At 47.7% G+C, this 19,328-nt stretch overlaps 1 protein-coding gene across 1 annotated transcript; it reads right to left on the bottom strand.

Moving 5' to 3' along the window:
• Positions 1-9,976: 9,976 nt before the first annotated feature.
• On the bottom strand, positions 9,977-10,568 carry CLAFUR5_14472 (uncharacterized protein; the record flags this gene model as incomplete). The annotated part of the gene is made up of 3 exons (XM_047913620.1): positions 9,977-10,213; positions 10,273-10,477; positions 10,528-10,568. 3 exons carry the CDS (start codon positions 10,566-10,568, stop codon positions 9,977-9,979), a joined length of 483 nt encoding a protein of 160 aa, XP_047769308.1.
• Between the last annotated feature and the right edge of the window lie 8,760 nt (positions 10,569-19,328).

Below are 19,328 nucleotides of genomic sequence, written 5' to 3'. Positions count from 1 at the left end.
TAGGTTCTTCCAGTTCAGCTTCTTGGAGGGGCGGTCTGTCTTGATGTTCTTGGAGTTGAGGTAGACCATATCGCCTACTTGGTAGTCGGGAGCTGGCTGGCGACGACGATTGGCTTGATCCTCGTAGATTGCTTGTGCGTACACCATCTCGTCGTGAACTTCTTCATGGATCTGTGAGAGCATAGTAGCGAACTCGTCTGCTGCTTGCTCGTTTGCGTCTTCGGTAGGCGGGAGAGGTTCTTCTGGTTCCATGCCTGTACGAGGGTGGTAACCTCTCGTAGTATAGAAGGGAGAGTAGCCAGTAGTCTCCGAGTCCCAGTTACGAGTAGCGAACTCCACCGCAGGGATATGCTGAGGCCAATCCTTCTGGTGGTAGTCGACGAAGCAACGAAGGACCTGCTCGAGGATAGCGTTCGTAATTTCGGTCTGGCCGTCGGTCTGTGGCTGAAAACTGGTCGAGAGGTTATGCTTGATGCCTAGGATAGCACACAGACGCTTCCAGAAGTGCGAGATGAACTGGGTGCCTCTGTCAGAGGTGATGCTATCCGGGAGGCCTTGAAAGCGCCAGACGAATTCGTAGAACAAGCGAGCAGTCTCCTTTGCGGTCATGCTCCAGCACGGGATCATGTACCGGTCCTTGGAGTGACGGTCCACGATCACTAGAAGGGCCTTTGCTTTCACGCCGCTGAAGGTCTTGCCGTGAGGAAGATCGGTGATAAAGTCCATAGTGATGTGCTTCCACGGACGATCAGGAGCCGGGAGAGGGTGCAAGAGACCGTGGGGACGGTGGCGGTTAGCTTTGGCTCTTCGGCAAGCAGCGCAGTTCAGCACGTAGCGGCGGACGTCCTTCCAGGAATGCGGCCACCAGTAATACCTAGCGAGGAGCTTGTGGGTCTTGGCTACGCCTGGGTGACCCCCAGAGGCGGAGTCGTGGATGATTTGAAGAATCTCAGCTCGGATATTAGAGCCTTCGGGCTGCGGTACGTAAAGCTTCTTACGGAAGTAGACGACACCTCCCTGGAGCTCGCACTCGGACAGCGAGAAGCCCGGGAATGTCCTCGCGCCAGATTCAAGGGCCTGAACTAACTCTTGGGCGTCTATGTCGGCATCGTACGCTGTTCGTACTCGTGCCATGATGCCTTCGGGCTGCTCCTCATTATCAAACCCCTCAAAGTCTGATTCGGATGAGCCGTCGGTCGTTACTGAGCCCTCTTCATCGTCGTTCAAGTCCTCAGCGTCCGAGGCGTATTCTTCAGGCTCGGATTCATCGTCACTCTCGTCAAGGTAGGCAGGAGCGAGCACGAGAGTAGCAAAGGAAGCGGCGAGCGTAGGCTGGCCGTTCGATAGGTACTCTCGAAGCTCGGAAGAGAGGTTGTGCTCTTTGATGACTTGTTGCCCTGCGATTTGCCGGCCCCCTCTTCGATCAACTGGAGAGTCACCAGGGCGGCGGGTAAGGGCGTCGGCCATCGAGTTGGCCTTGCCGGGCGTGTACGAGATCACGAAGTTGAACCGGGAGAGGAACTCGCTCCAGCGGGCCTGGCGACGATTGAGCAGCTTGCTCTTCATAAAGTAGACGAGGTTCTTATGGTCGGAGCTTACTTGGACGGGCATAGCAGAGCCTTCGAGCTCGGGGCGCCACTCTTCGAAAGCTTTGACGATGGCGAGAAGCTCCTTGTCGTAGATCTCGTAGTTACACTCCGTGGCGGTCATCTTCTTGGAGAGGAAGGCGACAGGTAACCAGGGGGATTCAGGCGAGCGGCGTTGTAGCAGGACACCGCCCACCACGCCGTCGGATGCGTCGGTCTCTACACGGGTCTCCAGTTCGAAATCGAAGTGCCGTAGAAGCGGGTTCTCAACAAACTTCGCTTTGAGCAAGTCAAAAGCCTCCTGGCATTCGTCGGTCCAGGCGAACTTCTCACCCTTGCGCGTGAGCTTCGTCAAAGGGCGTACCACGCCCGAAAATGCGTGGATGAAGCGGCGGTAGAAGTTGGCAAAGCCTAGGAAACCCTGGACCTCTTTGACGTTCGTAGGAGCATCCCATTCGACGATAGCGTCGATCTTCTCTTGGTCCATCTTGATGCCGTCTGCGGTAAAGATCAAACCAAGGAACTTGACTTCGGTCTTCTCAAACTCGCACTTGTCGATGTCGAGCTGCAAGCCGGCGTCTGCGAGCTTCTGAAGGACCTTACAGACGTGCTCGCGGTGCTCCTCCTTGGTCTCGCTGTAGACTAGGATGTCGTCGATGTAGGCAGTGCAGAACTGATCGAGGAACTCCTGAAGGATGTCGTTAATGAAGTTCTGGAAGGTACTAGGCCCGTTACAAACGCCGAAGGGCATAACGAGCGACTCGAACAGCCCGTAGCGAGTACGGAAGGCTGTGAGATACTCGTGTCCTTCTGCCATTCGTAACTTGTTGAACGCAGCGATGACATCGAGCTTGGTGAAGTACTTGGCCTTAGAGAGGCGCTCGAGCGTCTCCTGAATCAACGGTATTGGGTAGCGGTTCTTCTTTGTAACAGCGTTCAAGCCTCGGTAGTCTACGCAGAAGCGTAGACCACCGCCGGGCTTCTTGACGAACATGACGGGACTGCCAGCGCTGGAACGGCTCGCTCGAATGAACCCCTTCTTTAGGTTCTCTTCGAGGTATCTCTTGAGGACGATAAGCTCTTCTCGGGACATGGAATATAACGGTCCGAACGGTGTCTCTGCACCTTCTTCTAGCTCAATCTTGTGGTCGTGAGGGCGATGAGGAGGTAGCTCGTCTGCGGCTTTAGCATCGAATACGTGGAGGATGTGGTGTGCCCAAGGAGGGACCTTCGTAGCAGGGTCGGTAGGTGTACGCTTCTTGTCGAGCTTCTCGAGGGCGATGTCGATATCGCGGAGAGAGGCGGCGAAGACTTGAGCTTTGGGCTGCTTAGCAGCAGTGGTGAAGGCAGCGGCGTTCACCTGGAAGATCTTGGTATACTCAGGACCGCGCTGAGGCGGCGGATAAGGCGGAGGTGCCGGAGGAACTTCTGGAGGGAAGCTGACAGTAAGGGAAGTCCAGTCGATGATAGGTCGGTGTCGTCTGAACCAGGGGAGGCCGAGGATAAACTTCTGATGCGGTAGGGACGTAAGGAAGCTGGTGATCGACATACGCTTGCCTCCGAGGGTGATTGACGTGTGTACAACATGAGTAATCTTACCAGTGGTAGTCTCCGTGCCGTCAAAGAGTTCAAGGGTGCGAGGGTACTTCAGTTCCTGGGGTTCGAGGTTGAGAGAGGTCGCGAGTTTATAGTCCATAAAAGACTCGCCTAGTGCGCCAGTGTCCATGAGAGTGAGATTGGAAGAAGAGAGTTTCTTTGAGCCGATATTTACATTCGTGACGAACGGTTTGCAAGCGTGGTCCTTGCCCGTCTCGTCGTACAGGTCTAGCTGTGCTGTATTGATCCTCAACTTCTTTCCTCTCTTCACTTTCGGTAAACGTTGTTCTTGGTCTTCATCGCGTCGATGAGGAAGACCTAGGCTTTTTCCTGCTCAGCGGGAGCAGCAGGAGCAGGCTCGATAGCGCCGACAGCGCCGCGAACCGGGTTGCGGGCGTTACGGGCAGCGAGCTGCGGACAGTTGGCTGCGATGTGGCCTGGACCGCCGCAGTAGGTGCAGAGTCCGGCCTGGCGACGGCGAAGCTTCTCTTCGGGAGTGAGCTTACCGTTGACGAGGCCCTGGACTCGAGGGACGGCGGCACCAGCGCTGAGATCCATAGCGTCACCTACAGAGACGGGAGGGAGAGCCGTAGGAGCGGCGGCGCCTAGTGGAGCAGCGAAGTGGCTTCCGGGACCACGAGGCTGACGACCTTGAGAACGGGAAGCGAGGAGAGAGGCGGTGTGTTTCATGTTGGAGTCGAGGCGCTGGCAGGTCTCGACGAGCTCACGGAAGCTCATAGCACCGACGTCCTTGTCCTCGAGGGCTCGAAGAAGCTCTGCTGACAAACCACGGCGGAGAGTGCTCTTCTTGGTCTCTTCGTTGTAGCCGGTGAACCCGATGTCGCGGTTGAAGGCCGCGAGGTACTCGGCGAAGCTCTTGTTCTTCTGAAGGAGGTTGTGGATGGCGTTCTGGGCGGTGGCTCTACGGTCTGGATCACCAAAGGCAGCACGGAGGTCCTGCATCAAGGTGAGGACGTCCGGGCAGCCGATAGTCTGCGTGGCGTTGTCGATGTAGTGTTGTACCTGAGCCGCGGCGTCTCCCCGAAGGAGGGAGAAGACGTACGTGACTTTGTCCTTCTCTTGCGGAAAGTGGTCGGCATTAGCCAACAGCTTGATGGTGAGCTGTGTCTCAAATGCCTCAAACTTGCTCTTGTTGCCGTCGAACTCGTCTGGGTCGTTGACCTTCTTGGAGAAGTGCTGGCGGCGGTTGTCGTCGGCGTGCGGGGCGAGGTTCTGGAAGGTGTTCACAATACCTTGAAGGTATGTTGCTTGGTTGTTTGCTTGCTCGACCTGCTGGGCGGTCTCGCGGAAAGAGGAGACGGTGCGGTTGATGAGAGCGTAGGCGGTGTCGGGGTTGGCGTTTGCCCAGGCACCGAAGGCAGCGGCGTTCGAGAAGGGGATGTCAGTCCACTCACTGAAGTGGAATGGAGTGTCTTGGTTGTCGAGGTTGACACCTCCATCGGTGGCGTGGTCACCCATGAGGATGACTCGAGTGGTTGACGGTTTGTTGGTCTTTTGTGATGTCAGGGCGAGAGCCTGGCCTGTGAGATGCAAGGGTGAAAGCGAGAATGCAGGTGCGAAGTGCAGATGCAAAAGGGTATGGTATGATTGCTACACAAAACAAAAGACGAAGGAAGCAAGAGAGGCCTGGGGAAGGCCAGATATTTATACGCGACCCTCGCGAGTGCGTGTCCCCGCATCAACAGGGCTAACCCGTGCGAAGCCGCGCTCAGCAGCTTTGCTCAAAACCTTATTCCAACCTGCCCTACGTTCCGAGTCTTCCACGTGCTTCTTCCAGGGTCCAGCGCAGTCGCGGGTGCTCGCGGGAGTGCCGTGAGTCACACAGTCACGAGCCGAAGTGAATCTGTCAAGGTTTGGTAGAGGGGTGAATTTGGAGGGCTGGGTCCCGTAGTGAATGTTGCGGGGCATGTGATTCTTGGCGCTCACACACCAAGCTGGACTGTCACTTCTTGACGACTTCTGAGCACTCTGAGGCTCTTCTGTCCCCACCTTCTGTACTCTCTGTGGGGAGACCATGACAATAGTCCTTACCTATATAGATGACATACCTATTATAGCTCCGAAGCTGTCAGATGTTCAGTGGTTTAAGGCTAAGCTTAGAAAAATGTTTAAGATTAAAGATCTTAGTGAACCTACGAAGATCCTTAGAATAAGGATTATAAGAGACAGGTCCTAAGGCACTTTGAAGCTTGATCAAGAACACTATGTCTACGCTAACTTAGCCAAGATGAACATAGCTAGAGAGAAGGCTACGCCAACCTACTCACCTATAGAGAGCTACGAGCATTTAGTACCTACGGCACCTATAGATAAGAGGTGCAACAAACAGGATTACCAGAGCTATAATAGTACCTAGATGTGGCTAATGACAATAACAAGGCCAGACTTAGCATTCCCCCTTAGAAGAATTAGCTCATTTGTTGCTAGTCCCTCGCAGTAGTATATAATAGCTTTAAAGAAGCTCTCCCGATACCTACGGTCGTACCTAGACCTAGGTCTTATGTATAGAAAGGGAGGGGGCAATCTCTAGGGATACTCGGACTCTAACTACGCTATAGACAAAGTGGATAGAGTCTCAATTCTAGGATACGTATAGTTCCTTTATAGATCACCTATGTCCTAGATAAGTAGGAAGCAGAAGTCTGTTACAATATTAACAATAGAAGCTAAGTTTATAGCTATAAACGTAGCCGCAAAGTAGTCACAATTTCTTGCTACTGTCCTTAGGGAAATGGGGTGCCTAGAACTGGTGGGAAAGAGCTCTTTCTAGCCGAGTATAAGGGCAAGCAAGGGCACTGTTGACGAGCTAAGGCTAGTCAAGCTTATAGGTAATAACTAAGCCGCTTTAACACTTGTTAAAGATGCCTATATGCATGAAAGGTCAAAGCATATTGATGTTATATATAACTATGTCAGACATCTCTAGTAGTAGAAGAATATTGTAGTGGACTACTACTATATAAAGGACATAGCTACTAATAGGTTAACAAAGCCCCTTAATAGCTAGTAGTTCCAAAACTTTGTAAGGCAGCTCTAGCTTGCGTAAAGGGATTGTAGGAGACTATGTGGCCTAAGTAGGAGTGTTGAGAACATACAGGCCGTAGGACAAGTATGTAGGTGTGGGTATGTCATATAACTAGATCACGTGATTAGGGTCTACTAGCCTATAGGCTAGCAAACATCCGGACACCTAGCATCTACCTACACTAACACTAGCGATACTATATGTAGATACACGCTATCCTATTAGGCCCTTCTTCGTCTTTCGTATAATCCGCCGTCTTCTACTACTACGTAACTCGTACCTATTTAATATTAATAATTATTTCCTCTATAATGTCCTATATCCTACTACCTTATACGTCCTAGTCTACGCCTATCGGCTATATACTAAAGGGGAGTCGGGCCTAGTTAGATTCCCTCGCCGTAGCTAGTAGAGTACGTAGCCTTCCGTACGCCCTAGGTTACGTATCCTTTATATCGTTCTCGGCCCTAGGGCGCTTATACCCGACCGCCGCTAGCTAGTTCCGGTATAGACTAGCCTTATAGTCGCCGTAGAATCTTAGGGCGACGGTTCTGTTTATAATTACCTTGTTTTTCGCTAGTTTCCGCTATAGGCATTCCGCGCTATACGATAGGTAGTGCCCCGGACAGTTCGCGTACCGTCTCGTAGCCGATATATAGTCCCTAGACATATAGTCTCCTATATAGTTCGAGCAGGCCTACTTGTTTATATACGTATAGGTTTGGTGTCTATCCTATTAGCATTTGAAGTATTAGGGGACACGAAAGGATAAGGAGTGCTTTTCTACTATCTTAAGGCTATATTACTAGATTAGGCCTTGTTCTATCGCTAGATCCGCCGCTTTCGCGTCTTATAGCTATACTATTAGCGCCGAGGCCTTCTTACCTTCTAGCTATTTCCTATAGAGCCAAGTCGCCTTCTAGATTAGAGAGTTAAGAGTAACCGGGTTGTCCTCTTAGAGAGTACGTAGGTGACCTTAGTTAGTTAGGTCGAACTCCTTAGGTATATCGTAGACTAGGATCGTAAATTGCTTCGTTAAGACCTTCGCTAATGCTATAACCTTAGATACCTACTATAGCTATGCCTCTAGGTCCCTCCTAGTAGTAGTAGAGCTAGTATAGATCTATAGAGTACCGTTAGACTATTAGTTTACTACGACCACCCCTAGTCAATTAATTCGTTAGGCGAGCTCCTTATTCGATAGCTTCGTAACTTCGGCCTAGTCTTCCTTTACTATAATACGGATCGTAACTATATCGTACGTTAGGCGGGGGCCTAGTATCGATACCGCGACCGATGCCTAGCTATATAGGTGTTAATTCCGGGTAGCCTTATTAATTGCCTAAGACGTCGTCCTTATTTCTTATTACCCTCGGTAATACGATAGTATAAGCGCCGTACGTAGCTAAGTAATCATTACCTATAGAGACCGGTATAGGAGCTAATCGTTAGTTTCTATACTTTTTGCGTCCTCTATAAGTTGCTACTAGTTATCTTAGGGGAGCTTCGCCTATAGAGCCGTAGGCGCCGGTAGTACCGTAGCCTAGGCTACTATTACCTAGGAGTTGCCTAATGTAGCTAGGTACCTCCGCGGCATTTAGAGCTAAAGAAATAGGGTGAAGAGAACTTTAAGCTATCTAAATTAAATAAGGTAGAACTCCCTTAATTCTAGGGGTAGTGGCCTACTTTATAAGCTACTATATATAGTTAATTAACGCCTAAAGCAAGCTAACGCTAGTTATAGACAGTAGTTTAGTAGGTTATCTATTATTCTAAGTAGGGACTTCTACTAGCTTACGCTAGTTAGCGAAAAGCTACTTTACTATAATTAGCTAGGACTAAATAAGGCCGAGCTTTCTAGGCGTAACGCCTATCTTCAGTTTAATACGACCGTCGGTCTTTATAAGAACATACGCTAATAGGGTATCGATATACTATAGGTCGCTCTCCGTACCGTACTAAAAGGCTTATATAACTATAAAGTCACTCGCGAGCGTTAGTAGACATTAGATTCTTAAACGAAGACAAACCTTCGTAATATAATAAGCCCGGCACAGTACCGCTAGCTTGATAATAAAGGTGTATATCTATACTTTACTAATCTAGTAGTAGACCTTTATAATTACGAGAAGCTACGGGATCTTAGCTACGCTGTCCTACTAATTCACGCCTCCTATAACAATGACGATGCGTATCGGTAGCGTAGCAAGCATGTCGACTCTAAGAAGGTTAATAACCTCTAGGCTAAGGTCAAAGTTGCGATTAGTAGTCGTGTTATACTACTAACGAATCTTAAGACTAAATTTGGCCTAACGAACGGTTATACTAGAACCGTCTTTAACATTATCTAGAAGCTAGGTACTAACGACCCTAGATAGGAGATACTACACTATGTCCTAGTCGCTTTTGATGATCTTGATAACGACGCTAAGGAGCCGGCTCTCTTTACGTAGTAGGGTAAGCTAGTATTCCTAGTCTTCCGTATTCGCCGTAAGTTCTAGTATATAGGGCACTATAGTTGGCGCTAGTAGTTCCTACTCACTACTGTATATGCCTTTAGTGTTCACAAGTCGTAGGGCATGAGCTTAGAGAAGGTGGTCGTAAATCTTAACTAGCCTGAGTTTACCGCTAGGCTGTCCTACGTTACGGTGTCGCGTGTCACCTATATTCGTGGCTTGATGCTTAAAGAGTCGGTGGCATTGTCGACGCTTTAGAGCCGCACTGCCGGCACTCTTAGGCATCGTCGCGATCGAGATGCAGCCCGTCGCTTGCCGTAGATATTGCCGGAGCCACCTAGTAGCCCTAGCACCTACGGTATACAATCAGAAGCTGTGGATCCTATAGACAGTCTAATTGGCAGTATAGGTGTCTTGATGTCTAACGACTACCGTCGTGAGCTCAATCAGCGTGATCCTGTCCTTTATATAGATTCTGACCCTATGCCGGAATACTCAGTCGAAGAGCTTCCGCTGCTAGGTTAGCCAGGCTATACTTATATAGGTGCCGCTACAGGGAGATACACTAGAAATATGTCTCGTCGTGTACCTGCACCGGCTCGTCGTATTGATCCCTTTGGGCGCCCTACCTAGACAGTCGCAGGTCCTGCTCCGCCGCTAGATTCGAGCGATATTGCTCGATCTTAGCACCGTCAGCAGCAGTAGCGGCAACAGGCTGAGCAAGATCAATAGCGGATGATCGACCAAGCTGAGTAGTAACGCTAGGCTGTAGATGATCTTAGCGGGTTTATCGGTGAAGATGAGTTTGAGCCATCGCAAGGTTTCGAAGATGATAGCGATAAGATGGATGTAGATGAGGATGAGAACATGACTGATAGGTAGAGGGTAGCAACTACGGGGGAGGGGGAACATGGAAAGAGAGATAGAGGGCTTCAGCAAGGATACATAGACTATCGACAGTGTTGTTGCTCATTCAATCATTCATTTCACGGCTCTTTAGTCAAGTGGTTATGACGTCCTGCATTCAAGGAAGGCCCAAAGGGTAACATCCGTTTATGACTCCTTCGCATAGTGCTTGCACTATAGTCGTTTGAGTGATAGGGAAGCCGGTGTTCGATTCACAGAAGAGCTGTTCTTTTTGCATGTGATATAGCCGTTACATAGGTCGCACTGATTGGTAGTCGGCCTTCGGCGCTTCACGAGGACTGGCTCTGCCGCCTCGCAACACATTTTACAACCGACTCCCAATCACATGGATACAAGCGCTCGTGCCAAAGCCGCTCAAGGCCGATTCAACCTCGCATGCTCCATCCCAGAACAGCTTCCCACAAGCCGGCTGCTGCCCAGTACTGCTCATCTGAGCCCCCAGCTCCTCGGATCTCTTTCAACATGGGCTCAAGCATTCGCCTAGTCGATTGGACCTCGTCCCATTTCACCATTGTTGCCGCATCAATAGCGGCCATGCGGCCATGCGGCCATGGCGTGCTGCCTCTTGGTATGGATTCGGCGTGCTGCGATTTGATGCCGAGCTGGCATCGTCCTCAGCAGCTGCCTGAGATTGACCGGCTTCAGTGAAATGTGCGCGTACCTCTTGCAAGATCTTTCGTTGTCCTGTGATGATTTCGTCCAAGAGCGGTTTGAGTATATGTATGTCCTCATGCAGGTCGTTGACCCATTGGACCTTTTCCTCACTGAGAAGGGTCGGCGGCGATTTGACTGTCAAGTTGGGATCTCCACGTGGCTGGTGGTCCTCACGTTGCTTTTGCAGATTTGGAGTCGATAAGGACCGCTTCCTGGACTTCATCAGCAACAGAAATCTTCACGCCATGAGCAAGGCGTTCACAGTTCGTTTGAGAAGCCGTTGGAGGCCATGTATTCGTCCATGATCGATTTCGCACCCGCCGAAGCTGAACAACGTTTGATGGAATTGATGTGAGCCGATTTCGGGACAGTATCAGCCGTATACACCTGCAAAATGGATTCCGCCTTTCTCACTCAATCCGGAAGCTTTCTCGTCTGCTCAGAACAATGTGTTGGTGGAACAAAGAGGTGTTGTCTGTTGTCGAAACGGTCGAGAACAAGTTCGGAGATATCTACGGGCACCATGATCGAAGGAAGCCACTTCCACGAAAATTGGAACGTCCAACATTTGGCTCGGTGTGGCATCCGCTACTGACTGCAGGATCAGCAGCTACCTCCCGATGTCCCGAATGCAGCTGCGCATCACTCGGCGATGAACACAAATCAGGCAATCGACAACAAATGATCGCATTGCAGCGACGATATATAGATAGATATTTCATTTAAGCTGTTGTAGTGCCCTTTGGCCTATGCAGCCATGCTATCTTGTTTTCGTATGTACAGAGGGGAAACCGTGTTGGTGAAAACCCCTCCTCCTTCCCGCCTGTCTTTTCCCCCTCGTTGTCGTCTTAGATTTCCCTTGTTGAGGGTACGCTAGTGTCATGGGCCTGCCCTGATGACTACCCTATCTGCAACCCCCCCAGCTTCCGCCTCTTGTCTATCCACTCCTCCGTCTCGCTAGCGAGGCTAAACTGCTAGAGGTATCCCTACTATAGTATCCACCGAGCGATTCGGCGAATGTTGCCTTTGTCCCTAATGATTGACTTATAGTCTCTCCTTCCCGCTTGGTGCCTCCAATTTCCCCTACCACTCGCCCACTACGGGCATCGTAGTAGCATATGTTCTGGGTTTTGCGATAGGTAGCCACACTGGCAGGCTAGGCTTTGGGTGTCTAGTACGCGTCTCCTGAATAGGTAGGCCCTTAGTCCAATGTGTTCGGACCTGATTTGGATCGCTATGCTTGCTTCGGCCCTTGTCAGGTCCCTGTATAGCTGGTAATTGTGTCTCTAGAAAGCTCGGAGAGCTATCGGGCCTGTTGTCTTAGGGGGCTTCCTTTTCCAGTCCTGCTCCTATAGGCAGCTCGCTATCTGTTCCGCTAGACTTTAGGTCTTAGCCTTGCTCCCGCCGGCCTGGCGAGTCCTACGCTCCTCCTCTTTTCGTGCTAGCCATTCGGTGCTTGTCTGTACGGCCGCAAAGGTAGTAAGGTCATCCTCTTTTTGGCTTGTCCTATGTCCGGCCCCTCTCCGGTAGCGGCTTTCTATCTTGTTCTTTGCCTCCTAGATCGTAGTTTGTACTAGGTAATCTGTCGTCTTTACCGCGTATTGAATTCTTATTCCCCGGATGTATTGGCCGATTGGAGGTGTTCCCGTCTCTATTTCCACCGTGCTCATTAACGTTGTCTTATATACCCCTAGTATTCTACGTAGGTTGCCTACCTAAGTTCTGTTTAGGGGTTGCTCTATCCGTTTCGGAATCGGCTTGCCTACGCCTCCTATACCCCAAATCTATGCCTCGTATAATATAGCTAGTCTAACGATCGCCTTATACATTCCCCTTGCCTTATCAAATGTTGCTCCCTATATAGACGCCGTAAGCCTCTTTATCGAGGCTTCGTTAACTTGCGCTCGACTCTAGGCTTTCTTAATCTATACGTTCTAGCTTAGCTTCGGGTCGAGCTAGATCCCTAGTACTCGTAGCTCCGCTAATAGCTTAGTCTCGTAGCCTTAGATTCTTACCGCCGCCTTTATATTATAGTACATTCTCGCTTTACTAAAGTATATAAGCTAGTACTTTTTAGGGGCGAACCGGGCACTATACTTCTTTACCTACTCCTCGTATTTCTTATACCTATCTTTAAGGAGGCGACAGTTGTCCTCTATTAAGTCTAACTAGGCTAGAGTGTTTATATCGTCTACGAATCCCGATACTAAGGTTTATAGAGAGGTGAGTAGGGGAATTAGATTAGACATAAATATTTAAAATAGGATAGAGGAGAGAGTAGATCCCTAAGGTATTCTAGCCTCTACCTTTACCGGGTCGGACGTATACCTCCCTAGGACTAGGTTTGTCGTCCGTTCCTAGAGAAAGGAGTAGACGAACTTCGTTACCTACTAGAGGATGCCTTTCTATTATAGGATATATATTAGCCTTTAGTATAAGACGTTATCGAAGGCCCCTACGGTATCGAGGGATAGTAAGGACGCCGCTCAGTTCCTACCGTAGTACTAGAGGGTCTGAATTTACTCCGTAATTAGCTCTATTACTATTAATATCGATCGCTAGCTTCTTTCCCCTATCTATATTACTAGGAGTACGTAGTTGTTCTCGGCTAGCTACGTAAGTCTCTAGGCTACTATCTTCTCTAGAACCTTCCCTATCGTATTTAGAAGTACGATTAGCCTATATGATTTAGGCTAAGTATAGTCCTCCTTCTATAGCTTACGTAGTACTACTATTATAGACTCTCTATACGGCTTCGGATAATACCCTAGCCGTAGGTACGCGGTAAATAGGTTTATAAGGCTCGGCGCGATCTCTTCTCTATACTCTTTTAGTAGTATATTTAGTATCCTATCTAGGCCTAGGGCTTTTCGTCCTTTTAGCTTACTTATAACTCCCTTTACTATATTAGAGCTAACCGCCTAATCTATGTCTAGGGGTTCCGGGTATATACTCGGGTCGATGTCCGTAAGGTCTACCTCTACTTACGTAGAAAAGAAATGGTCGGCTAATACTTTTGCCTTACCCCGGGGCGTAGTCTAGGCAATCCCTTCGCGGTCTACGATTAAAGGGAAGTAAGGGGTTCGTTACCCTTTAGGTAGTCGTGCCTATTTAGCTAGTCTCTATATCTATTCCGGGTTTTCTATAACGAGCGCGATCGTCGCTCTCTAGTCCTATAGCTTATCGCGTCTTATCTATGCCTTCTTCTCTTATATCGCGCGACAGTATTGCTCCTACGTCTCTTAGGTATGCTCCTTCGTCTACTGTCGCCTTGCCCTTCTAGCCTCCCTTACCTTCGTAGAGTAGTTAGGGGTCTAGAAGGCCTTCTACTACGTTAAGGGCCGGAGTAACGGCGTATATTGTTCCGCTGCTTACTATATGACCGAGGTAATCTGTTCCGCTACTTGATCTAGCTAAGCTATCGTCTCGAGTTCTCTATACTATAGTAGGTTCGCTATTAGGAAGCCTCTTATATCGTCCTAGCGTGCCTTCTTCTAGTTACGGCGTAGTTCGCTTGTTAGCTCCTCTATCGCCTTCACCCCTAGCGTCGTTTAAATAGGGATATAGTCTAAGGAGGCCTCTAGCGCGTAGTTCGGTCGGCATTAGACTAGTCTCTCTTTAAGTTCTCGTAATAGAAAGTATAGGTCGATTATACTTATACTTATACGGGCCTTCTACGTCTCTATTCCCTTTAGTATTACTAAGGCTATTCCGTAGCGTACGGTTATATCTAGTAGCTTTCCCCCTAAAAATGCGTACGGGGGAGTAAAGTCGAAACCCTACTATAGGTAGTAGAGGTTAAAGTCGCCGAGGAGTACTTACTTCGTGTCTTAGCTTAGGGTCTGCTCTAGGTAGGCGAGGATTTCTAGTTCCCTACTCGTCCGACCCTAAGGTCTATATTCTTGCTTACGTATATATATGTCCTCGGGATAACGCCTCGTTCGCCCGCGATTACGGTGTAGTATCTCCGGTCATTATAAGTGGCTAGGAGTCCTTCGTAGGGGTTGACCTATAGTTCCTATACCGCGATAACGTAGTGCCGTAGCGGGTCTAGCTCTTATAGAAAGTGGCGCTGGACCTTGTCCCTACTTTTGTTTACGTTATACTATACGATAGTAATGTCGTCGTATAGTATTATTCGTTATCCGTAAGGTCTATTTCCGTACTAACCTACTATATCTCCTAAGCCTATATCCCGCTATTCGGCTAGCTCTAGGGCCGCTAGGGCGCCCTAAAGATTCGTATTTAGCCTAGTTCGTTAGTAGCCCGGTTAAGGTGTCGAGGCCTACCGGGAGGTAGATACGTTTAGGGTTAGGTTCCCTTATTCGTCTCTTCTACCCTCTTCCTCTTACTCGGCTCGAAGCCCTTATATACGGTAGGTCCCTCCTACTATCGTTAGGGGTACCTAGCTAGTATAGAGATCCTTGCTTATCTCGCTCGTTCTTATACTACTATTCTAGCTAGGCATTAGTTTAAGTACGCTAGGTACCTTCTACCGTAGTATATATACCTACTCTCTTTTTCTAGGTATTCCCTTCCCTAGTATAGGCCTACGTAGTAAGGACACCTTAGGGTCTTCTCCCCGTATTTTAGGGCTATATAACCGTACTATTAGTATTAGAAGTACTATAGTACTCTATAGCTACTATTACGGGCAGCCCGCGACCCCCTACTATAGCTACGTTAGTCCGGCTAAACCGCGGACCTTTCGTATCGGGTTAGCGCGGCTTAGCTTTACTTTATAACTTCGCCGCGCCTCGCGCTCCTCTTTCGTAGCTTCGTAGAACAATAACTATCTCGTTCGGACCCTATAATACGCGCGCCCTTACAGTTTGTTCTACTACCCTACCTAGATCGCGGATCTAGGTAAGGGACGCGTAACAATAGGAATAGACAGAACCGTAGAACTCGAGAACGCGTAGAGTCGTATTAGAATATAGAACACGGTAAGGCGTATAGCGCGTAGATACCTAGAGAACGTAACGTAGCGATATTATTAGTAGGTAGTCGCGCGCTCGTAGACAGTTAGGATATAGGTACCGTTACGCCTCCCCTAAACCTAGACAATATAACTTTATAAATAGCGAACGGCGGTATACTACCGCTACCTAAGCCTAAGGGCAAAAGTAAGTAGCGTATATCTCTTTTCTCCGACCTCTCCTCTTTCCCTTAGAGTTAGATATAGGACGACAACCGGCGGGTTATAGTAGACACCGGTGTCGCGCTATAATAAGAGATTAATAACGCTTACTAGAAGGCCTTTAAGCGAGAAGAAGGTAGTAAGATTGACTTTATAGAACTGTTCGAGTTTAAGCTCGAAGAGAACCTAGGCGGCGACCTAGACGAGGTATATCTATTACTCGACGAGATAGAACACATTCTCGTATCCGAATACTAGAATGTCACCCTAGATAACCTTACGACCCTTATATCCTAACACCCGAAGACTACCTACGACTTCGTACTATAAGTAGTTAACACGGCGATTACTAAGGGCAGACAACTCGATATAATAGAGCGAGCTAACGACCTCTAGAACACCTAGTACACTACGCTATACACCGAATACGACCGCATCTATAAGATGCTACGAAGTGAAGAGCTTGTTATATAGAAAATGGTAGCAGATCTTAAGAGTAAGAAGGATTACGACCTAGCTAAGTTATAAGAGCTAGAGAAGAAATATAAGGAAGCTAATAACCTATATAAGCAGTTTAGCGAGATCTACGAGAAGGAGAAGAAGAAGGCACAAGATACTAAGGTGAAGAACTAGGCCCTATAACAAGAAGTCGATGACCTAAAGGCTCGGCTTAAGGTAGGAGACACTATATAGAACGGAGGTAGGGGCCGCTTAGGCCGCCGACCCTCTCGTTCCCGCCTACGCGAGACCTTACTCGAGTAGCTATTACGTAGGTATCGCGAAGCTACTAGTAGAGGTAGCGGTGACGGTAGTAGTAATAATGATAGAGACGACTATAACCGTAGTAATAATAGCCGAGGACGTAATAACGACCGTCCGCGACTAGGACCTAATAATAGTCGTGACTCGAGAATACGTAATACCTATACCTAGACACTACTAGTTGACCTTCTAGAACGTCTCTTTACTATTGACCGTACCCTTACTCGCGGCATAGAGATCGGTAAGGGTGTGCCTAACCCTAAGTACTTTAAGAACGATAATAACCCTAATTTCGATAGCTAGTATAGCAGTGTTCTCCTAAAGCTAACTATAGTAACCTTCCGTACTAAGGTAGATAGTCTACGCTTCGTATATAGGTAGACGTAAGGTGATCCTTAGCAAAGTATTAAGCCGAGGATCCCTATGCCTAGACAGTAGTCCTTTAATGAGTTTCAGACTAGAGAAGAGTTATTAGATTAGATAATACGCTAATATAGTATACGTAATAAAGGAACTAAGGCTATAGTTAATATTGCTACCTATAAGCAAGAACAAGGCGAAACCTTTATAGCCTTCTATATACGCTACTCGAAGTTACGCGCCTAGATGTTATAGACCGATAAGACTGAGCTTATACTATTCCGTAACCGACTAAACCGTAAGTACTTTATTAAGACCTTCGGCGACCGCGAAGTCGACCGCCGCCTAGATAGTATATAAGATGTTATCGAGGAGTATACCGTACTAGACGAGAGCTTCTACGAGACAGATCGACTATACCCGTAGAAGGAGCGCCCCCGTAGTAATAGTAACTCGAACGGTAATAGCGGCTAGAATAACTAGAATAACGGTAACGTAGTTACTAGTACCGCTACCGGTATAGTAGGTGCCTTAGTATAGCGCCTACTATAGTACGCTAGTACTAAGAAGAAGGAGGATCTACCGACATATCTATAGAATCTACCTACGCTTAACCGTAAGTAGCGCGAAGACCTTAAGAAGTAGGGTAAGTACTACCGCTACCGTATAGGTTCTTACGTATCGACTAACCCTAAATGCCTAATATATAGGTACGATAGCGACTATCGCCTACCGCGTCTACGTAATACTACGCCGAATCCGAACGCGAACCTTAGTTCTCTAGCCGCCGATCCGTAGTAGGGAAATAGTACGACCGCTACCTAAGCGTAGTAGATAGCGGTCACCCGAACTTCCTAGGACAGAAAGAGCATAAGATTAAGAGACACGGAATATAAGAGACGGTAATAGACTATAGTAAGGAGCTTAAGATATCGGTATACGTACTAGATAAATAATAGCTAGCTATACACCCTTACATATTATTACCCGTAATAATATAATATAGAAAGGCTCGAGGCCTTATAGATTCTACTTCTACCTCTCTCTTTCTTAACTAGAAATTCATACGCAAATATATAATACCCCTGATCCCTTTGACGTAAAGCCGACGACTAATACTAGGAGATAGAACGGCTACTATACGGTAGATTATATACGCGGCCCTTATAGACGTAGTTATCGGCGATTATTACGAGCAAATATTATACTACGTCACCGACCTCGAATATAACATCGTCTTTAGCCTACCGTAGCTTATAGCGTATAACCTAAACATCTTCTAGGAGATAGGCGAGGTAGCGTTTAGATCGGATTACTGCTTTAGTCACTATCTATAGAATAAGACATCGATAATAGTACAATCCCTAAACTATCGCGAGAAGAAGAAGTAGGCACTAGTACGGTACGGACTAGAGCCCTTTACTAGAGAAGTAGCGAGCTTTATAGTAGGAGGGGCGGAGCTAAACGTCTTATTATATAACCTAGAAGACATAGACGATAAAGAAGTAGACTACTAGGGCGTTTCTTAACGCGCGTAGGGAATGTACACGTACCGGCCTAGGGCTAAGTGCTTCTATATTATACCTACTAGGCGTAAGAGCAACGACGGAGAGCTTAAGCTAAGTGCAATAGCTACTAATGATCTAGACCAATTCTTAAACAAGCAGTTCAATCACAACCCGAAGGAGAAGTTGCCGCCGATATACTACGATATTACGGACGCTTTCTTAGCTAAGGATCATAAAGGACTCCTACCTTACCGACTAGGCGTAGATTATAAGATTCACATTAAGCCTAATAGTCTACAAGAGCCACTATACCGCAAGCCCTACGGCCTAGCTAAGAAGGAGAACGAGGCAGTTAAGAAATAGCTAGACGAGTAAACATCTAAAGGGAAGGTACGGACAGTAGGGTAAAAGACGAGCTAGTCTCCTATACTAGTACTAGTGGTACGTAAGCCTAGAGTTAGGCTACGTGTTTATATCGACTATAGAGGATTGAATACGATCACTATTAAGAACCGGTATCCGATTCCCTTAATATAAGAGACGCTTAACCGTATATACGGTAAGAAGTACTTTACGAAGCTAGACATTATAGCAGCCTTTAACAAGTTACGGATAGCTAAAGGGCACGAGTAGTTAACGGCGTTTACGATACGATACGGTATCTACGAGTGTCTAGTACTACCATTCGGCTTATATAACGGACTAGTATCGTTCTAATTATACATTAATAAGGTCTTATAAGAATATCTAGACGACTTTGTGTCGGCCTACCTAGATGACGTACTTATCTTTAGTAACACCTTAGAGGAGTATATTGAACACGTGCGGAAGGTTCTTACTAAGCTACGCGATGTAGGACTTATAGTAGATATCGACAAAAGCGAATTCCACTAATAGAAGGTGAGGTATCTTAGGCTAATTATAACCTATAACGGTATCGAGATAGACCCCGAGAAACTCGAATGTATTTAGACATAGGAAGCTCCTAAGAACCTAAAGGATGTCTAGGCCTTCCTTAGATTTGCTAACTTCTATAGGCGGTTCATCGAAGCATTTTCGCGTATAGCTACTCCTCTTATAAACCTGACCAAGTCGGACGGACTAAGCAATTACAAGAACAGAAGGATTCAATAGTTACTAGATTGCTAACGAGCCTTTGACAATTTGAAAGCTACGTTTAGTAAAGCCGGCATGCTCGTACATTATGTGCTAGGTAGGGAAACGGTAGTAGAGATAGATTCTTTAGATTTTGTAAACGCCGGCGTACTTTCGTAGTATAACGAGAATGGTGTG

Source organism: Fulvia fulva, chromosome 13 (assembly GCF_020509005.1).
Source record: "Fulvia fulva chromosome 13, complete sequence".
Classification (NCBI taxonomy): Eukaryota; Fungi; Ascomycota; class Dothideomycetes; order Mycosphaerellales; family Mycosphaerellaceae; genus Fulvia; species Fulvia fulva.
This window is presented reverse-complemented; position numbering and strand designations above follow the sequence as displayed.